The following is a 16,535-nucleotide window of genomic DNA, read 5'->3' as shown; positions in this document are numbered from 1 at the left end:
CAACCACTTCTCCTAGAAGACTGTTCCACAACTAATAGCTTTAACTGTCAGGAAGTCTGTCCTGATTTTCAGCCTGCAGCTAGGCCACACAAGCTTTTTGGTTGGAGCAGAGCTGCGGGTGGCAAAGCAGGGAGTGCTCCCAGGCTGTCCCTCGCCTACTGTGTGGTCCTGAATGGGTTACTTAGGTTTCTTCTGACCTTCACATCCTTCCATATCTGGAGCCCTCTTATACCTGCCCGTCTCAGGGCCGAGCTGAGATACGTTTTCTCAAGCAGGAGAGAACATAGCGGGGATGCTCCGTAAATATCAATGAATGCTACAGTGAAACCTCAACCATCCAGAACTGCCAGGTAATGGGTTGTTCTGGAGAATTTCCTTGATGAGGGTGAGAATAGAGAAAAACAAATGAATTTCTTTTATAATTCTGATCGCTTTGGTTGGAAGCTTTTCTACAAACATCCCTTCCATCCTTACAGGAAGGAACACCTGTGCATGGAGACATCTGAATCTACTACTGGCCCTAAGACTGGTCTACTTTGGAAAGCCTTGTTTCCTTGTCCTGTGTCCAGTGCTTCTGCCTCCTTCCTTACTGTCAGCATTGCTGCCTCGGGTCCTCCCTGTCGCAGTCAGTCCTTCCTTCCCCTTCTAGTTAGCTTGTGCTACAAACCAAAGGAGCAAGCACTCTGAAACGACATGTAAACTGCCAGTCATAAGATCCTGACAGTCTCTCACTCCTTTAGAAAAATGTACACGGCTTTTTTGTGACACACGGCTTGCTTCTTTCTAGGTTCTAACAATTCGTCACTTTAAGAGTGATGAAACAATCATTGAGAGCAAGTGCCCTAGTGGGGAAAGCATACCAAGCCCAGAGAGGGGAAGATCAGGGAGATACCTTCTATGTGCAGGTCTTGGTTTCATCATCTAAAGGTGACGATAATCCCTATAGTACCTGCCTCCCTGGCTGGACTTCTGCAAGGATCACACGAGACAGCAGGAGTAAAACAAAACGCGGTACCTGACACTGGTATTAATGTCACCCCTGACACCTACGGGGGCTGCAAGGGTCCTTGGGGGCTTTCCTCACAACATCCTGGGCTTGCAGATAGGTGAGGTGTCTGTCAAAAATAAACTATTTTTTCTTCCTTCTTCATCATTACATTCTCTTATTTTCAAAGCCCTCTAATGCATTAAGCCCTGTTTCCTAAGGACAAAGAAAACACCACAACTCCCAGCGAGACAGTGTCCTCCCTTCCATAGACTACACTGGAGCAGCCAAATGCTCTCCCTCCCAGACTCGCATCGCTTCTCAGGCACGTCTCTGGACGATCTGAATGAACTTTGAGCTTCTCCTTGCAGTCCTACTTCTTGGTTCTTGGCCCTGCTTTTCTAGGCTCCCTCTCCCTGATTCACTGAGTGTCTTTGGGGTTTTCAAAGCTTCCCAAATCTCTGACAATCCATTCAGTTCTGACCTCGGAAGAATCCTGTGGGGTCATTCCCTGCCCTGAAAGGGGGGAGTAAAGGAGTTTTTTTAAAGTTAAGGCAGAGTGAGGGCCAAGACTACCGATACCGGGCCCAACTCGCTATAAAGAATATAAGAAGACAGGCAGAAAGATTAGGGAAAAGTCATAAGAACAACACTCATCATCTGATGTGAGGGACAGGGAGAAGGGCACCAGAGTCCGGCGACAGAAGCCCAAGAAAGACTCAAATGGCAGAAGAGAAACACATTTTCAGTGGGACAAGACTGTGGGAGCTGGAGAGGAAGGTGGCTTCCTCTGCCTTCTCCAAGGCTCCCTGTCACAGGAGCACAAAGAGTTCAAAGGCAAGGAAGGCTGCTGACTTCCACCTCCTGGTGTGGCGGGGGTCGGAGGTCACTGCTGTTGGAGCCACTGACCAATAAAAGTATGTTTGGAAACTCTACCAGGCAGATAAGTCGGGGATCCATTTACACCTTCCTCCCTCTCCACACAAACACTTTTTACTATGGGGTCTGAAGCGGCCATGTCTTTCTGGATCCAGTTTTGCCTTCTTTGCGGCTGGCACTGGAGGGGAATCCACTTGATTGGAGGAATCTAACTGAATCTTTTTCTCTACTTTCCTATAAATAAATGGAAGGGAGACAAAGGACTCTGCTGACCTCTCCTTATAATGAAAAAAAAACAACCCACAGAAGTTTAGAGGCTAGATGGGTCCTGTCATCAATAGCTCTCACTTTAGGGCTGGAGAAACCAAAGTCCAAGGAGAATAAGTGTCAAAACCCATGTTTTAACCTTCCCCATACCCATTTGCCATATGTTTGCCCAGCCAGCCCTTCCTTTTCTAGTTCTTTCTATATTAATGTCTTTGCTTTGCCAATGTTCAGAGAATGGCTGTCTCTGTGCACGTTCACTGATTCATCGTGTGGGGATGTGGAAACCCATTCCATGCCACATAAGCAACCGCTTTATATGTGACATCTTAGAAAACTGCCAGAGACAACAAGAGGTTGGGTCCTCTCAAGCAGGTAAACCGTTTCAGTCATGACTTGAATCTCCATTGTCCCGTCTCCAAGGCTGACCCAGTTACTTCGATGTACAATTAGTTGTTGATTATTTACTCTTTTGGTCTCTGATTGCTTGATATGCTGTATAAGCAAATCTGTCCTGGGGATTGTGTTATTCAATTTTTTAATCAAGGTGACTTTTTGTCAAGGTGGGGAAGCCACAGACATGTTTGTAGGTGGTAGAAAATGATCCAGGAGAAAAGAAGAGACTGGAAATAAGTAAAAGAGCAGGATGGCAATGGAGGAAATCTATTGGAGGAGACAAGATGGATCATGTAAGATGAGACAAGAAAGGGCCAGAAAACACCTGAATGTGAGATGAGGAGAGGGGAGACAAAAGTTCATGATGAAGGGCCTTGATTTTTCCTGTAAAATATGAGGCAAAGTTTCTGCTGAGACAGTGGGGAAGGAGACCCGGGGAAGTTCAAGGTGTGGGGATAAAAAGGTTTGGAGGAACTGCTGAGAAGGACTTGGGAAGCAGGGAGGGAACAGGTGAGGTTATGTAACAGAAATCTGTAGTGGATTCAGCGAGAACAGTTGATTGATTTTCTTCACCCTTGTTCAACGGCATGTGTAAAGAAAGGAAAGGAACGAATGATGAGGGCAATGAAAGACTGAAGCTTGGCTAAGTGTAACTACCAATATGAGGAGAGGACTACGGAGTCAAGTGTGTGAAATTGAATTTGTTCACCAAGGGGTCAAGATGCAGAGAAGAGAGTGGCTAGTGAAAGGGAGATAGATGGCCTGGGAAAGAACTGATGGGCCAAAGGACTGGAGATCATGGTGAAGATGAAGAGTAGAGTTTGGTAAGGGAAGGCAGAGAGAGAAGGGAAAAACCAATAGATGATGGTCAAATAGGGGGGTTTTAGAATTCTTTAACATGGAGATGGTACAGTTGTAGGTGATGGCAAGATCAAGGGTATGATCACTTTTGTGTGTGGCTAGGGTGTTGGTGAGTGGAGGAATAGCTCGTGAGAAATGAGTAAGTTGAAGAGAAGTGAGTTGTTAGGGTGTTTGAGGTAGTCACTGTGTATACTGAAGTCCCCTAGTATGAGGACAGGAGTTGAGGAGGAGAGAAAAATCATGAGCTTGTGCCAAATGTCTGAATGTACCAAATTCACTGAGGAAAGAAAGAGAGTGACCTGGAGGCCTATAGACAGCAGCTATTAGAATTCTGATTGGGGGCAGCTAGGTGGCGCAGTGGATAGAGCACCAGCCTTGAATTCAGGAGGACCAGAGTTCAAATCTGGTCTCGGACACTTAACACTTCCTGGCTGTGGGACCCTGGGCAAGTCACTTAACCCCAGCCTCAAAAAAAAAAAAAAAAAAAAAGATGAATTCTGATTGGGTGCTAGATGTGATTAGCATGAATCTCAAAAGGAAGAAAGTTTACTCAATGATAAAGGTAGGGAGAGAAGCTGGAAGTGGCAATGGGGAGCAAGGTAAACTTGACCAAGGCTCAACTGGTGAGCCAAGGGGAATGAGTAAAGGTCCAGGCCAATCCTGGAAAGAGAAGCCAGGGAGGTTGGGTCATCAGGGGAGCAAGGTTTTAGTAAGAGCTACCAGATGTGGGAGTGGGAGGAAAAAATACTTAGGATGAAGAATGGAAATTTGCTGTCCATGAAACAGGCATTCTGCAGGGCACAAGGGAAGGGCTGGTTGGTGTATGGTGGGAAGGATGAGGTGGATGGGAATAAGGAACTGAGAGCCGGCGGATGGGGAATGTGGTTTGAATGAAGACTTAGAAGAACTTGAAATCACCAGGATGTGAAAGTTAAAGTTATTAAACTGTATCAGGGAAATACTATGTAGCCTTCCCGCGTTTTACCAACCTCTCGTGTTATTCTTAGGGAAAAGAGAGATGAGAGCTATGTGACAAAAGCCTCAGAGCTGACTGAATGGCGAGGCTTAATGGCTCTCCAGGGAGGAGAGAAGTCTCCAGTGAAATGCTCTAGGGATCAGTGCTTGGCTCTATACTGCTAATGACTTGGATAAAGGCATAAAGGGAAAGGAAGAAGGAAATAAGCATAAAAAGCATTTTCATCAAATATGCAGATGAAACAGAACTCAGAAGGACAGCTAATGAGCTGGAAAATATAACCAGGCTCCAAAAAAAAATCTTTTCTTACAGTCGAGATCCAAATAAACAATCACTCACAAAAGGGCCTGATGGATTACAAGCCTAATGAGAAGATGGCACATCCCAGCAGCATAACCTACCAATGGAAACGCACACCCTGTTAAAAGACGCAGTTTTCAGAAGAAAGAGGCGCTCCACAGTCTGGCCATCCTGAGCCCTCAGCAGAATCCATCCGGGGCTTGGGTTCGGTTCCTTACACCACAATGGAGGAATGACACTTTAACCCAAAGAGTATCCGAAGAAGAGGAGCTAAGACAGTGAAAAGCCCTGAGTCCACTCTGAGAATTGGCTGAAAGGCCCGGAGATGTTCAGCCTGAAATAGACTCAAGGAAAAACTCATTGTGTCCAAGAATTTGAGCGGCCATCTCATGGAAGAAGGATTAGATTTGTTCTGCTTGACCCCAGAGGGCAGACCTAGAAGTAATGAGTAAAATTGTACAATGGCAAATTTGGCCTTGATTTAAGGAAAAACTCCCTAACCACTAGAATGATTCTCAAGCTTTTTTTGCTCCCCAAATAATAGTATGATTCTTTTTCAAGGGAATTCTTAGCATGCTGCGAGAGGGTTTGGAGACTAATGCGGGCAAATGATAATTCTACGTAATTTGTATAATTCTATATAAGTCTAGCAGAGACTTTGGACAGATCTTTGGCAGAGACAGATCTTTTGGAGAACCATGTTACTAAAACCATCCAAAGGAGGAATGGATGCCCCTGGAAATACTGGGCTCCCTCTCACTGGAGATCTTCAAACAAAGGCCACTCAATAGTGAGCTGCAGTAGGATGGCTTGGACTAACTGGCAGATCAAACAAATCTATGAGGAAAAAGTAATGAATAGATTCTAAAAGATCTCAACAGCACAGAATATAGGTCTTGGCAAACTACTACTGTTTTTACCGTGCCATGCCAAAATTAAACTTTATTTAAAAATATAAAAATCATTCTTAGCTCATAGCCAAGCAAAAATAGGCTGTAGACTGGATTTATCCCCCAGGCTGCAGTTTGCAGATCTCCGATTTAGAACAATGGCCTGGTTAGTTGTTGTCTTCATCCTCAGAGGACCAAAATAACGTTCTTATGTTAGAGTTGAGTCACGGTGTGTCCGTCTGTGGCTGATCGGACCAATACGAGCTCAGAATGCTCTGCCACAGGTCGGACACAAAGAGTCCCTATGAGCACTTGGGAGGGATGCTCTAACTTCGCACATCTCGAGTTTTTTCTGATCTAATTTAATTGTGCTTTGCTCAAAGAGCACAGCACCTTCTCTGAAGAGGGCACGCCATGCTGGGAGGTCTTGTGCCAGTATCTCCCACGTCATTCAATCAATTCTAACATTCTTAAGGGAGCTCTTGTATTGTTTTTTCTGACCCCTTGTGAGCACTTGCCCTGTGTGAGGTTTTTTGGTTTTTTTTTGGCAAGTATACATGTGGCATTTGAATAATGTCGCCAGCCCATCGGGGTTGTGCTTTCTGCAGCAGAGTTGGAATACTTGGCAGTTTAGTCTGAGAAAGGTCCTCAGTGGCCGGTACCTTATCCTGCAGGTGATCTTCAGAATCTTTCTAAGACAATTCAGATGGAAGCGATTCGGTTTCTTGGCATGGGCTGGTAGACTGTTCAGGTTTCACAGGCGCATAACGATGAGATCAGCACACAGCTCTGTAGACCTTCAGTCTGGGAGTTGATCTAATACTTCTCCTCTTCCACACTTTCCTTTAGAGCCTCCCAAACACTGGGCTACTTCTACTCTATTATGATAAAGTTTAATAAATCAAACAATCAATTTATTTCAAAAATATATAATGAGCAAAGATTGGCTAGATCCTGTGATCAAAGCACAGAGGTTTTAATGGGTTGCAGATTCAATGATGATTTTAGGATGCGTTAAAAAGGCACAGAGATGTGATAACCCTGCCACCCCCTCTCTTGGTCTGACTTCTCTCTCACCTACTGTCCACTTCTAAACGCCACTTTCTAGGAAGGGCACTGACAAGTTCAGACATGTTCAGAAAAGGAAGGACAAGATGATGAAGGGACCAGAAGATATGCTACACAAAGCTCAACGAAAGGAATTGGGGGCAGTTCAGCTCAGAGAGGAGCATTCGGAAAGACCCAACTGTTGTCATAGAAAGCAGGACTCGGCCTGTTTGGCTGGGCTCCAAAAGAAAGAACATGGAATTCTGAGGGGGAAGTTGAAGAGCAACAAATTTTGGCTTGACGTGAAGAAAGATCTAACAGTTAAGAGCTCTCTCTGAGAAGGAAATGTGCCTCAGAAATCAGAAGGCTCCTCCCTCACCAGACTTTCAAACACGAGCTACAGGACAAGCTGTCAACCCCACTGTGGAAGGTATTCTGGGTCAGATACAGAGTGCAATAAATGGCTTCTGGGATTCCACGTTGGTTGCTCAAGGGCAAGCACTATGTCTTATACCTCCTGTGCATCCCTCTGTAGTGCCCAGTGAATCATCAAGTCTAGGAAAGTCTCCAAACTTACATGCTGATTAACTGATGCAATGGCTCTCCCAGAGCAAAGGTCAATCTTTAAAGTACTGGCATGTTGCCTATGGCAGTGAGGTGGGACAAAACGATCTCGGAGAAGTAAAAATGATTCTCGCAAAGAGGGCACAGGATGGGCACGAGCAGACTAGACAGAATTCTGAAGAGGATAAAAGATGTCATCAAAAAGTGCATGAAAATGCGCACTAGGAGGGGAGGGCAGACGGGCCAGATGGCGCGTGCAGTGGGGACTGGCAGACCGTATCCTCACGATGCCAGGTAAAAGTCTACTTTTATCGACAGATAAAGGAGAACTCTTGCGGGGAATTTATGGGGGCATGGACAAGAGTCGCCAAGGATAGCCAAGCCTAGAGGCTGATTACAGCATCACTGAGGGGATCCCAAGTCCACGTCAGAACTGGAGTAAGTGATGCTGGCTGATGACCAGCTGGGGAGACAGAGAATTGTCAGGAGTGCCTTGCGTTTTACTCCACTGTTAGAATCACCTATGCACAGGTCTGCTCCTCCGCGGGTTCTAGTTTGATGACAGCCAAAATGAGCAGAAGTAGCACTGGATAACGACAGAAAAGTCATCCTCAGCCCCGCAGACGGAATTCTTGGGTGAGCTCCAGGCCTTCGCCTCCTGAGGGCCCCTGTACCCAGCACAGCTGCTCTGCTCCCCGGCTACACGAATGCCATTTCTCGCCTCCTTCTCTGGTTCGGGGGTTGTGAGCCAGTTCCACAGGCTGCAGCTTCTACCCACCCCAGGCCTGCTCCAAGCCCTATCAGCTCAGGCCCCTCACTTCCCCGTACAAGGACAAGAGGCCCCAGAGCATCAATGCAGCCAGGACTCCATGATCGCTGGTCTCTGCAGCCCAAGGGGAGAGCACCAGCCCACCGGGACCCTCCTGCTCCCCCCTCTCGCTGCCAGGAGGAGACTAGCAGAGAAACTCTCTCTAGGCCCTGAGCCCCTGAAGCCCCAAGAGTGAGCAAACAGAGACCCCTGGTGGCCACGTGCTCCCCTGCACTGCCAGGGGAGAGCCAAGAAGGAAGGATTTGCTGAGGATGCCCTCTGCCCGGCAGGCTCTCCAGGGTGGCCCTGAAGAGGGAGCCCCAGCCTGTGAGTTCCCCGGGCCCATTCAGTCACATGACCCCGGGTGACACTTAGCCACAGACTTCCGGGGGGGGGCCAGCTACGAGTAGCCCGGCACCATGGAGAGAGTGGGGGGCTTGGCCCTGGGGAGCCTTGGGCTCTGATTCTGCCCCTTTAACTCCCTCACTGCTATACTGCTCTGGGCAAGTCGCTCAGCCTCACTGCCTCAGTTTCCCTATCTGAAATGGGAATCAGAACAGAAGTTACCTCACAGGGTAGAGGGAGGCCCTGGACACCTGAAAGTCCTCTCTACAAATCTCAACTGCTGCATGAGTGCCCCCAGCCAGTCCATCAATAGACACCTACAAAGTGCCCACCATGATTCCAGGCACCAGAGACAGAGAAAGAATTACACAGTCTCCGCTCACAAGGAACTCACATTATCTGGGGGAGAAAAATTTCTGCAAAGCAACCGGCCCTGAACAAAGCACTAGGCTCAAGCACATCAAGATCAAACCAGAGCACCTCAGGAAAGAAGTCTGACCCAAGTTCAAATCCTCCCTCCCACCCACTTGGGCAGTCACTTGAGCTCTTTGTCCCAGATTCTCCATCTGTAAAACGGGGACAATAAAAGGGCCTGCCTTCCAGGACTGGTGAGGACTGACTGAGGTCCTATTTGCAGGGGCCTTTATAAAACTTAACATACTATACAGATGCTCACCATTATTCTTATAAGAAGGAAATTCGAGAAATAATGCTCTAATAAGTTTTCAATTATATTTTCCCCAATCTTGGAAGGAAGAAATGACCCAGACATTGAAGACGAGGATACCCAGATGTGTAAAATCCTCCAACTGATGGCCCATTCCTGGTCTCTAAAGCTACTGGTGGGAAAATTAGGAATGATTTTTCTGTGTCATAACCACAAAGGATAAAGGATTATTGAGATTCCGCTCTGCAGCCAGAAGGGGCCTGGCCTGAAGGCAGAACCACACCTTCCTGAGCCCAGATTGAACTTCACACAACTACTAGCTGGGTGACCCTGGACAAGTCACCGTACTCTGTTTGCCTCAGTTTTCTCATCTGCAAAATGGGAAGGAAATGGCCAACCCTCCAATGATCTTGACAAGAAAACCCAAATTGGGTCACAAATGAGGCCAGGGGTCAGCACCCACACAACTCAGCGACCACCAGCCTGTGGATGAGTGAGACCAGGGGGGCCGCATTCCCGTGGGCAGCATCTTACTTAAAAAACCACAAATGAACACTGTCCATGGGGCCGTGTATTTTATTTCATTAAACATCTCCCAGTCACATCTTATTCTGGCTTGGTTCGACCCCATGCTCAAGGTCCACTCAGAAGACTGTGACCTTGGTCAAGCTATCTATGCAAACTCTCCCCTTTATTTTTCCCCTCTGCCAAACAGGGATACCATTCATGTTTTGAGGCCAAAATTATAAAAGTTATGTGACCCACTTTATAACTGCTGCAAAGTTTATAAACAGATTTTTTCATTATCTGAGACAACAGCCATTAACTACTTATCTGTAGATGCTATTTTTCATTTTTTAAATTGTTTCTGGACCAATATCACAGAATTCTTCAGTTGAAAGAGCCCTCCAAAACATCCTAGAAAGAAATCCCCTTCTACAGGATGCCTCTGCTTGAAGGGCTCCCAGTCCGTTCCACGTACAGATGCTATTGTCATCAACACGACCTTTGCCTCCAGAATTGGCCATGTCAGCCTGGTGGACAGCTCAAAATTCTCAGCTACCTGACACTGCCCTGTCAATGTCCTCCTCTTCCTCTTCATCCTCCTGGGCGCCAGCACCATCAGCCATGACCAGTGCTGCTATTTGCCTGGTGGCTCCGGGCCATACATCGGGCACAGGGGCTGAGAGCTCCCATCTAAGGCGCCTTCTCTGGGAAGTGGGCAGGCCGGCCAGCCCAGAGGAAGCTCTTACTCTCTTATCTGATGACCTCAGCTCCCTCCTGCCCACTCGGGGCCCCACTCACACATCCCTGCGGCCCCTATCAAGGAGGGGTGGGGATCTCAGTGACAAGGAGGAGGAGGCACTCCCCACTCTACTGACTTCTAGGAGAAGGCTCCGGCAGGGAGCCCACACTAGGCCCAGCCCTTACCTGTCTCTGCATCTCCTCGATCTGCTTCTGGGGGATGCTCCGCAGCACACTGTACATGTCTCGCATCTTCTCCTCAGGTATGACCACAGATGCCCTGCAGGTAAAAGATCATGGAAAGGAAGAGAGGGGGACATAGTAAGCTCTTGGGAAACCAGGAATAAACCAACTCTTTCATGCTGACCAGCACTGCCGGCTGCCTCAGGGAACCAGCTGAGGCCAGGAGGTACATCTAACTGCCTAAGGGTCTCACCAGGACGTGTTCTTTTGGAAGACAGGAGCTAGGAAGGTAATGGAGAATGGGCAGAGAGAATAAGGTAACAAATCTCATTGAGCTGCCTTGGGCCATGATAGGGACATCACCAAAAACAGAGAGGGCTGAAGACCTTTGGGCATTAGGAGCCCACTGCTGTCCAGGACAACTTATTCCATATTAGGAAAGCTCTCATTCATTTTCTCAAGCTAAATCTGCTCCTCTCTAACTTCTATCCACTGCTTCTGTCTGAGGGTCAAGTTAAATAAATCTAATCTGCTTTTCACAACAGCCCCCTATCCCTGTGAACTTCCTCCCATAAATCATCTCTTCTCTAGGCCAAAAGTTCCTAGCTCCTGGGCCTGATCCCTGTGTAGCTCACCTTACAATTTCCTCATCATTCCGATCACCCTCCTCTCAACAGGCTACTTTGCTAATGTCTTTCCTAAAAGAAGAGTTACCTGGGCAAGGTACAGTATAGGGCAACAATCATAATCTCTATCACAGAGAAGATGATATGAAAAGCCAAGTCCATGACCAGGAGCCATTTATAAAGAGGCCATTTATACTAGCTCAAGATTCTTTTCTAGTGACTCCTAAAATGAACCAGAACTATAAAATCACTCACAAAGAGAGTAAAAAAGAAATTAACTCAGCATTCAAAGCAGGACTAGGCAGAAGATACAGGGTGTCAACCCTTACACTTGACCCTTGCTAAGTCTTCCATGGAACTATCCTACAAGGGCAATTTACATACTATTGCAAAATTATTTTAAGACATTTCCATAATATTCCTACAAAATGATATATTTTTTTTCCTTTTATAAAGCACTTCCATCAAAACATCTGTGAGAATTGGTAAAGTTTACTATATCTACATTACAGGTGAAGAAACTGAGACTTACAGAGGGAAAGTAACTCAACAAGAACTATTTGATGAGCTATTAACCCCCTGCCCCTGCCCACCTCTCTGGCAATCAAAAGCAATCTTTGATTTGACCCAGATAATTTCTAGGACATTTTCTGGGCCCTTCATACTATACTAGAGGTCAGGCTCATCTGAATCCTATTGGTAAAAGCAACAGGCCAACACCCTGAAAAGGGGAAACAAGCTAAAGAAGACTAGGGAGAGGGCAGAAATACACTACCTCTTCCAGTCCAGAACTTCCGAAAAGGGCAGGATATAGGAATCAGCAATGATAACTGGGACACAGCCGGCCTGAAGAACATCACTCAGAGCTGCATGGCCCAGTCGGGCTCCACGAAGGACGATGCAGAAAGAGGCCTCCTATAGGTGAAAAAGCAATAGTGGAAGACTGAGCTATAGATCAAGCTACCTAAGATCTAGTGTTCTATGGTTAGAAACCAAAAAAGGTCAACACACGCATAACACACAAATCTAAATTTTTTTCTTAAATAATATTTTTTTTTTCCATAATTACCTGTAAAGACAAAATTTAACATTCACTTTTTTTAAATTTTGGGTTCTGAATTTCTCCCTCTCTCCCTTACCTCTCCAAGGCAAGAAGTAATTTAATATAGGTTATAAATTTGCATTTATGCAAAATGTATTTCCATATTAGTCATATTGTAAAAGAAGGCACAGACCAAAAGAAAAAAAATGAAAAAACAAAACAGGTGAAAAATAGTAGAGTTTAATTTGTATTCAGTTCTTTTAGACTTTTTTTTAAACAGTTATCAGTCCTCACCATTACAAATGGAAATGTTTTGTCAGTTAATAAGTATATAAATGCCTACTATGTGCCAGGCACTGTGCTAAGTGCCAAGGGCATCTTCTAAGGTCCTAACAGCAATAATACTAGTAGTAAAGAGAATCAGAAGTACCAAGGAATAAGGAGATGATGATCACAAAGTTCATAGAATTTAAAACTGGAAAAGATTCATTTTTCTCACCTAAAAATCAAAGCCGAAGATCATACAAGTACAAGTATCACGACTTAGGTCCCTGAACTCCCAACCTCTGTTCCACCCATCCCCATGCTGCTTCATAACAATGTCCCAGACAGTAGTGACAGGAATCACTTTTCGAAACCCAACAATTTGATCTGTCACATCCAATTTATTTCAGGTCTAGCTAGGTCGTTCAAGGTCCCAAACCAATGTCACAAACTAAGTGGCCTCCATGTTACTTGGAAAAGTCAGACTTTTCATGTCACAGGATAGAACTACAAGTTCTCTAAAGAATATAGTAGGCATGAGAAACCACCATTTCTTACCACATCCTCACAGATGGAGATGGAGAAGGGGAAGCTAGAAAATAAAAGTTTTAAAGGACCTGAATAATTACATATAAAGAATATTGATTAAGACATCAAGGTCTCATGTCTCCTGTTCTACATCATAGTCATGAACCCATCGAAGAGGCAGACATGATGAATAAATCTGTAGATGAAACAGAGCTGGGAAGGGTCGATTCTATACTGGATGACAGCTATAGAAACCAAAACAATAATAGAGGGAGAGTTCAAATGAGAACAAAGATGAAATTAAATAAGGATAAATGCAAAGTCCCACCTTACGTTAAAAAAAAAAAAAAAATCACCTGAACAAAGTGAAAGATGGGAAGAACCGATGTAATAATCATTTGTATTAGAAAGCTCCCAAAGTTCTGATTAAGCCAGCCTGAGGGTGATTTGACTGCTGTCCAAAAACGTAATGCAATCATAGGCTCCATTAATAAAAATCCAAAGCTTAAGACCCCTTCCCTGGTCTGACCACACCTGGATGCTGTTTTGTTCCAAGTACACTTTTGGAAAGATACTGATAAGCTAGCGAATTTTTAACAAGTGACAAGGAAGTTGGAAATGATGTCACATGAGAATCATCTCAAGTAACAACTAGGGATTTTAACCTGGAAAAGAAAAACTAATTGGGAGCCAAGAGATGGAGAGCAGAGTAAAGCTATGAAAACTGACCAAATATATGAAACATTGTCAACGGAAGAACTGGACTTACTGTGCATGACACCAGAGCAAAATTAGGAGCAATGGGTAGAAGTTCCATTAAGAAGATTTCATCTTCAGTATTTTAAAAGCAGAATGAACTATTGAGAAAGGAAGGAATTCCCCATCTCAGGAGGACTTTGGGAAAAGTATATTGATGAACCCTTGTTAGCAAATCTCTAGAGATTTCTGTCCAAACACAGGCTGAACCAAATGACCTTTGCAGTCATTTCCAACTTGAAGAGTCTAATATTTCACACTAAGAGTTTGTGAATGCCACAACTGAAGAGGCATCTAGAGTCATCAAGATGTAGAAAAGGCTAGCATCCATGTCCTGGAGGAAGAGCTAGTGAACTGAAGAATGTTTAGGAGAGGACTAGTGTGGAGGTGGGATAAGAAGGAAGCATGACAGTCCCCTTCAGATTTCGACAGGACTGTCATTTAGAAAAGAGATGAAATTTTTTCAGTTTCCAGGGAACTGGAACTAAGACTAGAAGTTATAAAGAGTCAAAATTCAGAATTTTCTATTAACTAGAGTTATTCAAAAATTAAATGATCCATCTTGTGAGACAGTAAAGCTCCATGTCATCAGATGCATTTAAGCAAAAGGAAGCTGAGGAGGAGATGGATGAGTAGAATGGGAGATAAAGAGAACATGGTCTCTGAAGCCCCTTCAAAGGCTAATATCTATTCAGTTTATAATCATCTTTTGACTATCCTTGAATCTTTGGTTACCTTCACTTCACTTAAGCCCTGAAAGTAATCCTTGGCTCCTACACACCTAACAGTTTCCTAAAGACATCTACAGTTTTCAGAAGAAGATACAGGGAAAATGCAACAAAAGATGAGAAACAATGATTGTTGGCTGATCTTGTCTTTTTTTAAAGAAGTGTGAAGAGCTGTTATGAAAATCTCCACAACAAGTTTCAAAGGTAACAAGAGAAAACTCATCCTGGCAAGGGAGAAGGAGGGAAAAGAAGGGATTTTTCCTTTCTAGATCCGATTTTTCTTGGGCAGCTAGATAACTGTATAAATATGTATACATATATTGGACTTAACATATATTTTAACATATTTAACATGATTGGACTACCTGCCATCTAGGGGAGGGGGTGGGAAGGAGGGAAAATTTTGGAACAGAAAGTTTTACAAGGGTCAGTGTTGAAAAATTACCCATGTATCCTTTGTAAATAAAAAGCTTTAATAAAAAAAAAGAAAAGAAAAGAAATGATGAACAGACAAACATCAGAAAAACCTAGAAAGACTTACATAAACTCATACTAAGTGAAACGAGCTAAACCAGGAAAATATTGTACACAGTATCAGCAAAATTGTTTGAGGATCAACTATGATTTTCTTCACTCTTGTCAGAAACATAATGATCTCAGATAAGTACAAAGGATTAATAAATGCCATATATAACCAGATGGAACTGATGGAATGAAGATAGAAGCCTGTATTTTTTACTTATTCTTTCTCATTTTCTTTTTTTCTCTTTTGATCTGTTTCTTTTTTTATAATTGTGACTAATATGGAAATATGTTTTTACATGATAGCACAAGAATAAATTATATCAAACTACCTTCCATCTTTGGAAAAGGGAAGGGGAGAGAGGGACAGAGAAAATTTTTGGAACTCAAAAATCTTGTAAAAATGAATGCTAATAATTTTCTTGACATGTAACTAGGGGAAAAAATAAAATACTATTAAACACACACACACAAACACTTACACACATAATTTAAAAAAAATTTTAAAGACCACTTACTCAGGTACTAGGTCTAACCTTCCCACCTGGTGTTTATGGAAACAAGAAATGTAGAGGATCCAGATGGCTGCAAGAGGAGAAGCAGACCAGGAAGAGACCCTGAAACTCCAAACATTGAAGTTCTCCCTATTCCCTCTTCCAATCCCCCAAAAGATAAGAAACTATTTTGAGACAAATAGAAAGAAATGGAAGAAAGCTACAGGAAAAACTCAATATTCTCAACTCTTCTAAAGATAAATGAGAAAGATACACAATTCTAGTAAGAAAATGAGTCCCTGGATCTTCCAGTGGCAGGTGGAAAGCCCCAATTTGGCCTGAAGAGAGACAGCCATCCAGATGTGGACACACATGCTGATAACCATTTTTCCTGTCTAGACAAAGGTTACTATAAATACATCTGCTCACATCATCGCTGTTATCAGCTAGACATTCCAGAGGGAGATGCCCTGCTTTGTGAGGGAAAGTATTTTAACAATCTCAGCATGGGCCAGATCTCTTTGGAGTTCAAAAAAGTACCCCATCTCCTCGAGAGCTCTCCTTGGGCAGGCCTGTCTGCATTTCAAGTAGCTAAGTGAACAAAACTCAATTGTTCTCTTTGGCTGAGGGTTTCAGAATTCTCCTTTCCCTGCCCCCACGCCCAAGGAATGCTAAACATCTAGCCTATAAAAACATCCCCAGAGGAGCAGATGCTGCTGCCCTGCCCCTGGAGATTCAAAGTGTCACTCAACTGAGACAAGGAATCCATACCTGGTATGAAGGGGTCATATGAGTCCTGCCCACCTTCCTCAGAGAGGGACGCCGCAAAGGTCACTGCTCACGTCCTTCAAACTGGCAAGTCTAAGAACATTCAAACCCTGAATTGGGTCTTAAGGCAGCAAGAGGAAACTCAACATGTTTCCCTCCTAAAAGCTCCTATAGCTTATTTGCAAGGTCACCTCTCTGGCCTGTGGTGCTGGGATGGCCTTATTCAGAGCTGAGTCACAAGACCAAAGGCCTGAGATTTGGAAGGTCAGTTAGAAATCATCTAACGCTTCCCCATTCATTTTAGAGATGAAAAAACAAAGACCCAGAGGGACTGACTCGCTTGTCCACAGTGTCCCAGGCAATAGGGAGCAAAGCTCAGATTGTGGTCCAGGTCTCT

The 16,535-nt window shown here is 44.3% G+C and overlaps 1 protein-coding gene across 1 annotated transcript in view; it reads right to left on the bottom strand.

Moving 5' to 3' along the window:
- Positions 1–16,535, bottom strand: part of EXT2 (exostosin glycosyltransferase 2) — a 156,748-nt gene that overhangs the window by 110,758 nt on the left and 29,455 nt on the right. Inside the window, exons 6-7 of the mRNA XM_074273745.1 lie at positions 11,812–11,951; positions 10,414–10,507 (exon numbers count right to left, since the gene is read on the bottom strand). Of these exons, the coding sequence (XP_074129846.1) occupies positions 10,414–10,507; positions 11,812–11,951 (234 nt within the window). The remainder of the gene's footprint in view (positions 1–10,413; positions 10,508–11,811; positions 11,952–16,535) is intronic.

The sequence above is a fragment of the Sminthopsis crassicaudata genome, chromosome 6 (assembly GCF_048593235.1).
Source record: "Sminthopsis crassicaudata isolate SCR6 chromosome 6, ASM4859323v1, whole genome shotgun sequence".
NCBI classification, from domain to species: Eukaryota; Metazoa; Chordata; class Mammalia; order Dasyuromorphia; family Dasyuridae; genus Sminthopsis; species Sminthopsis crassicaudata.
This window is presented reverse-complemented; position numbering and strand designations above follow the sequence as displayed.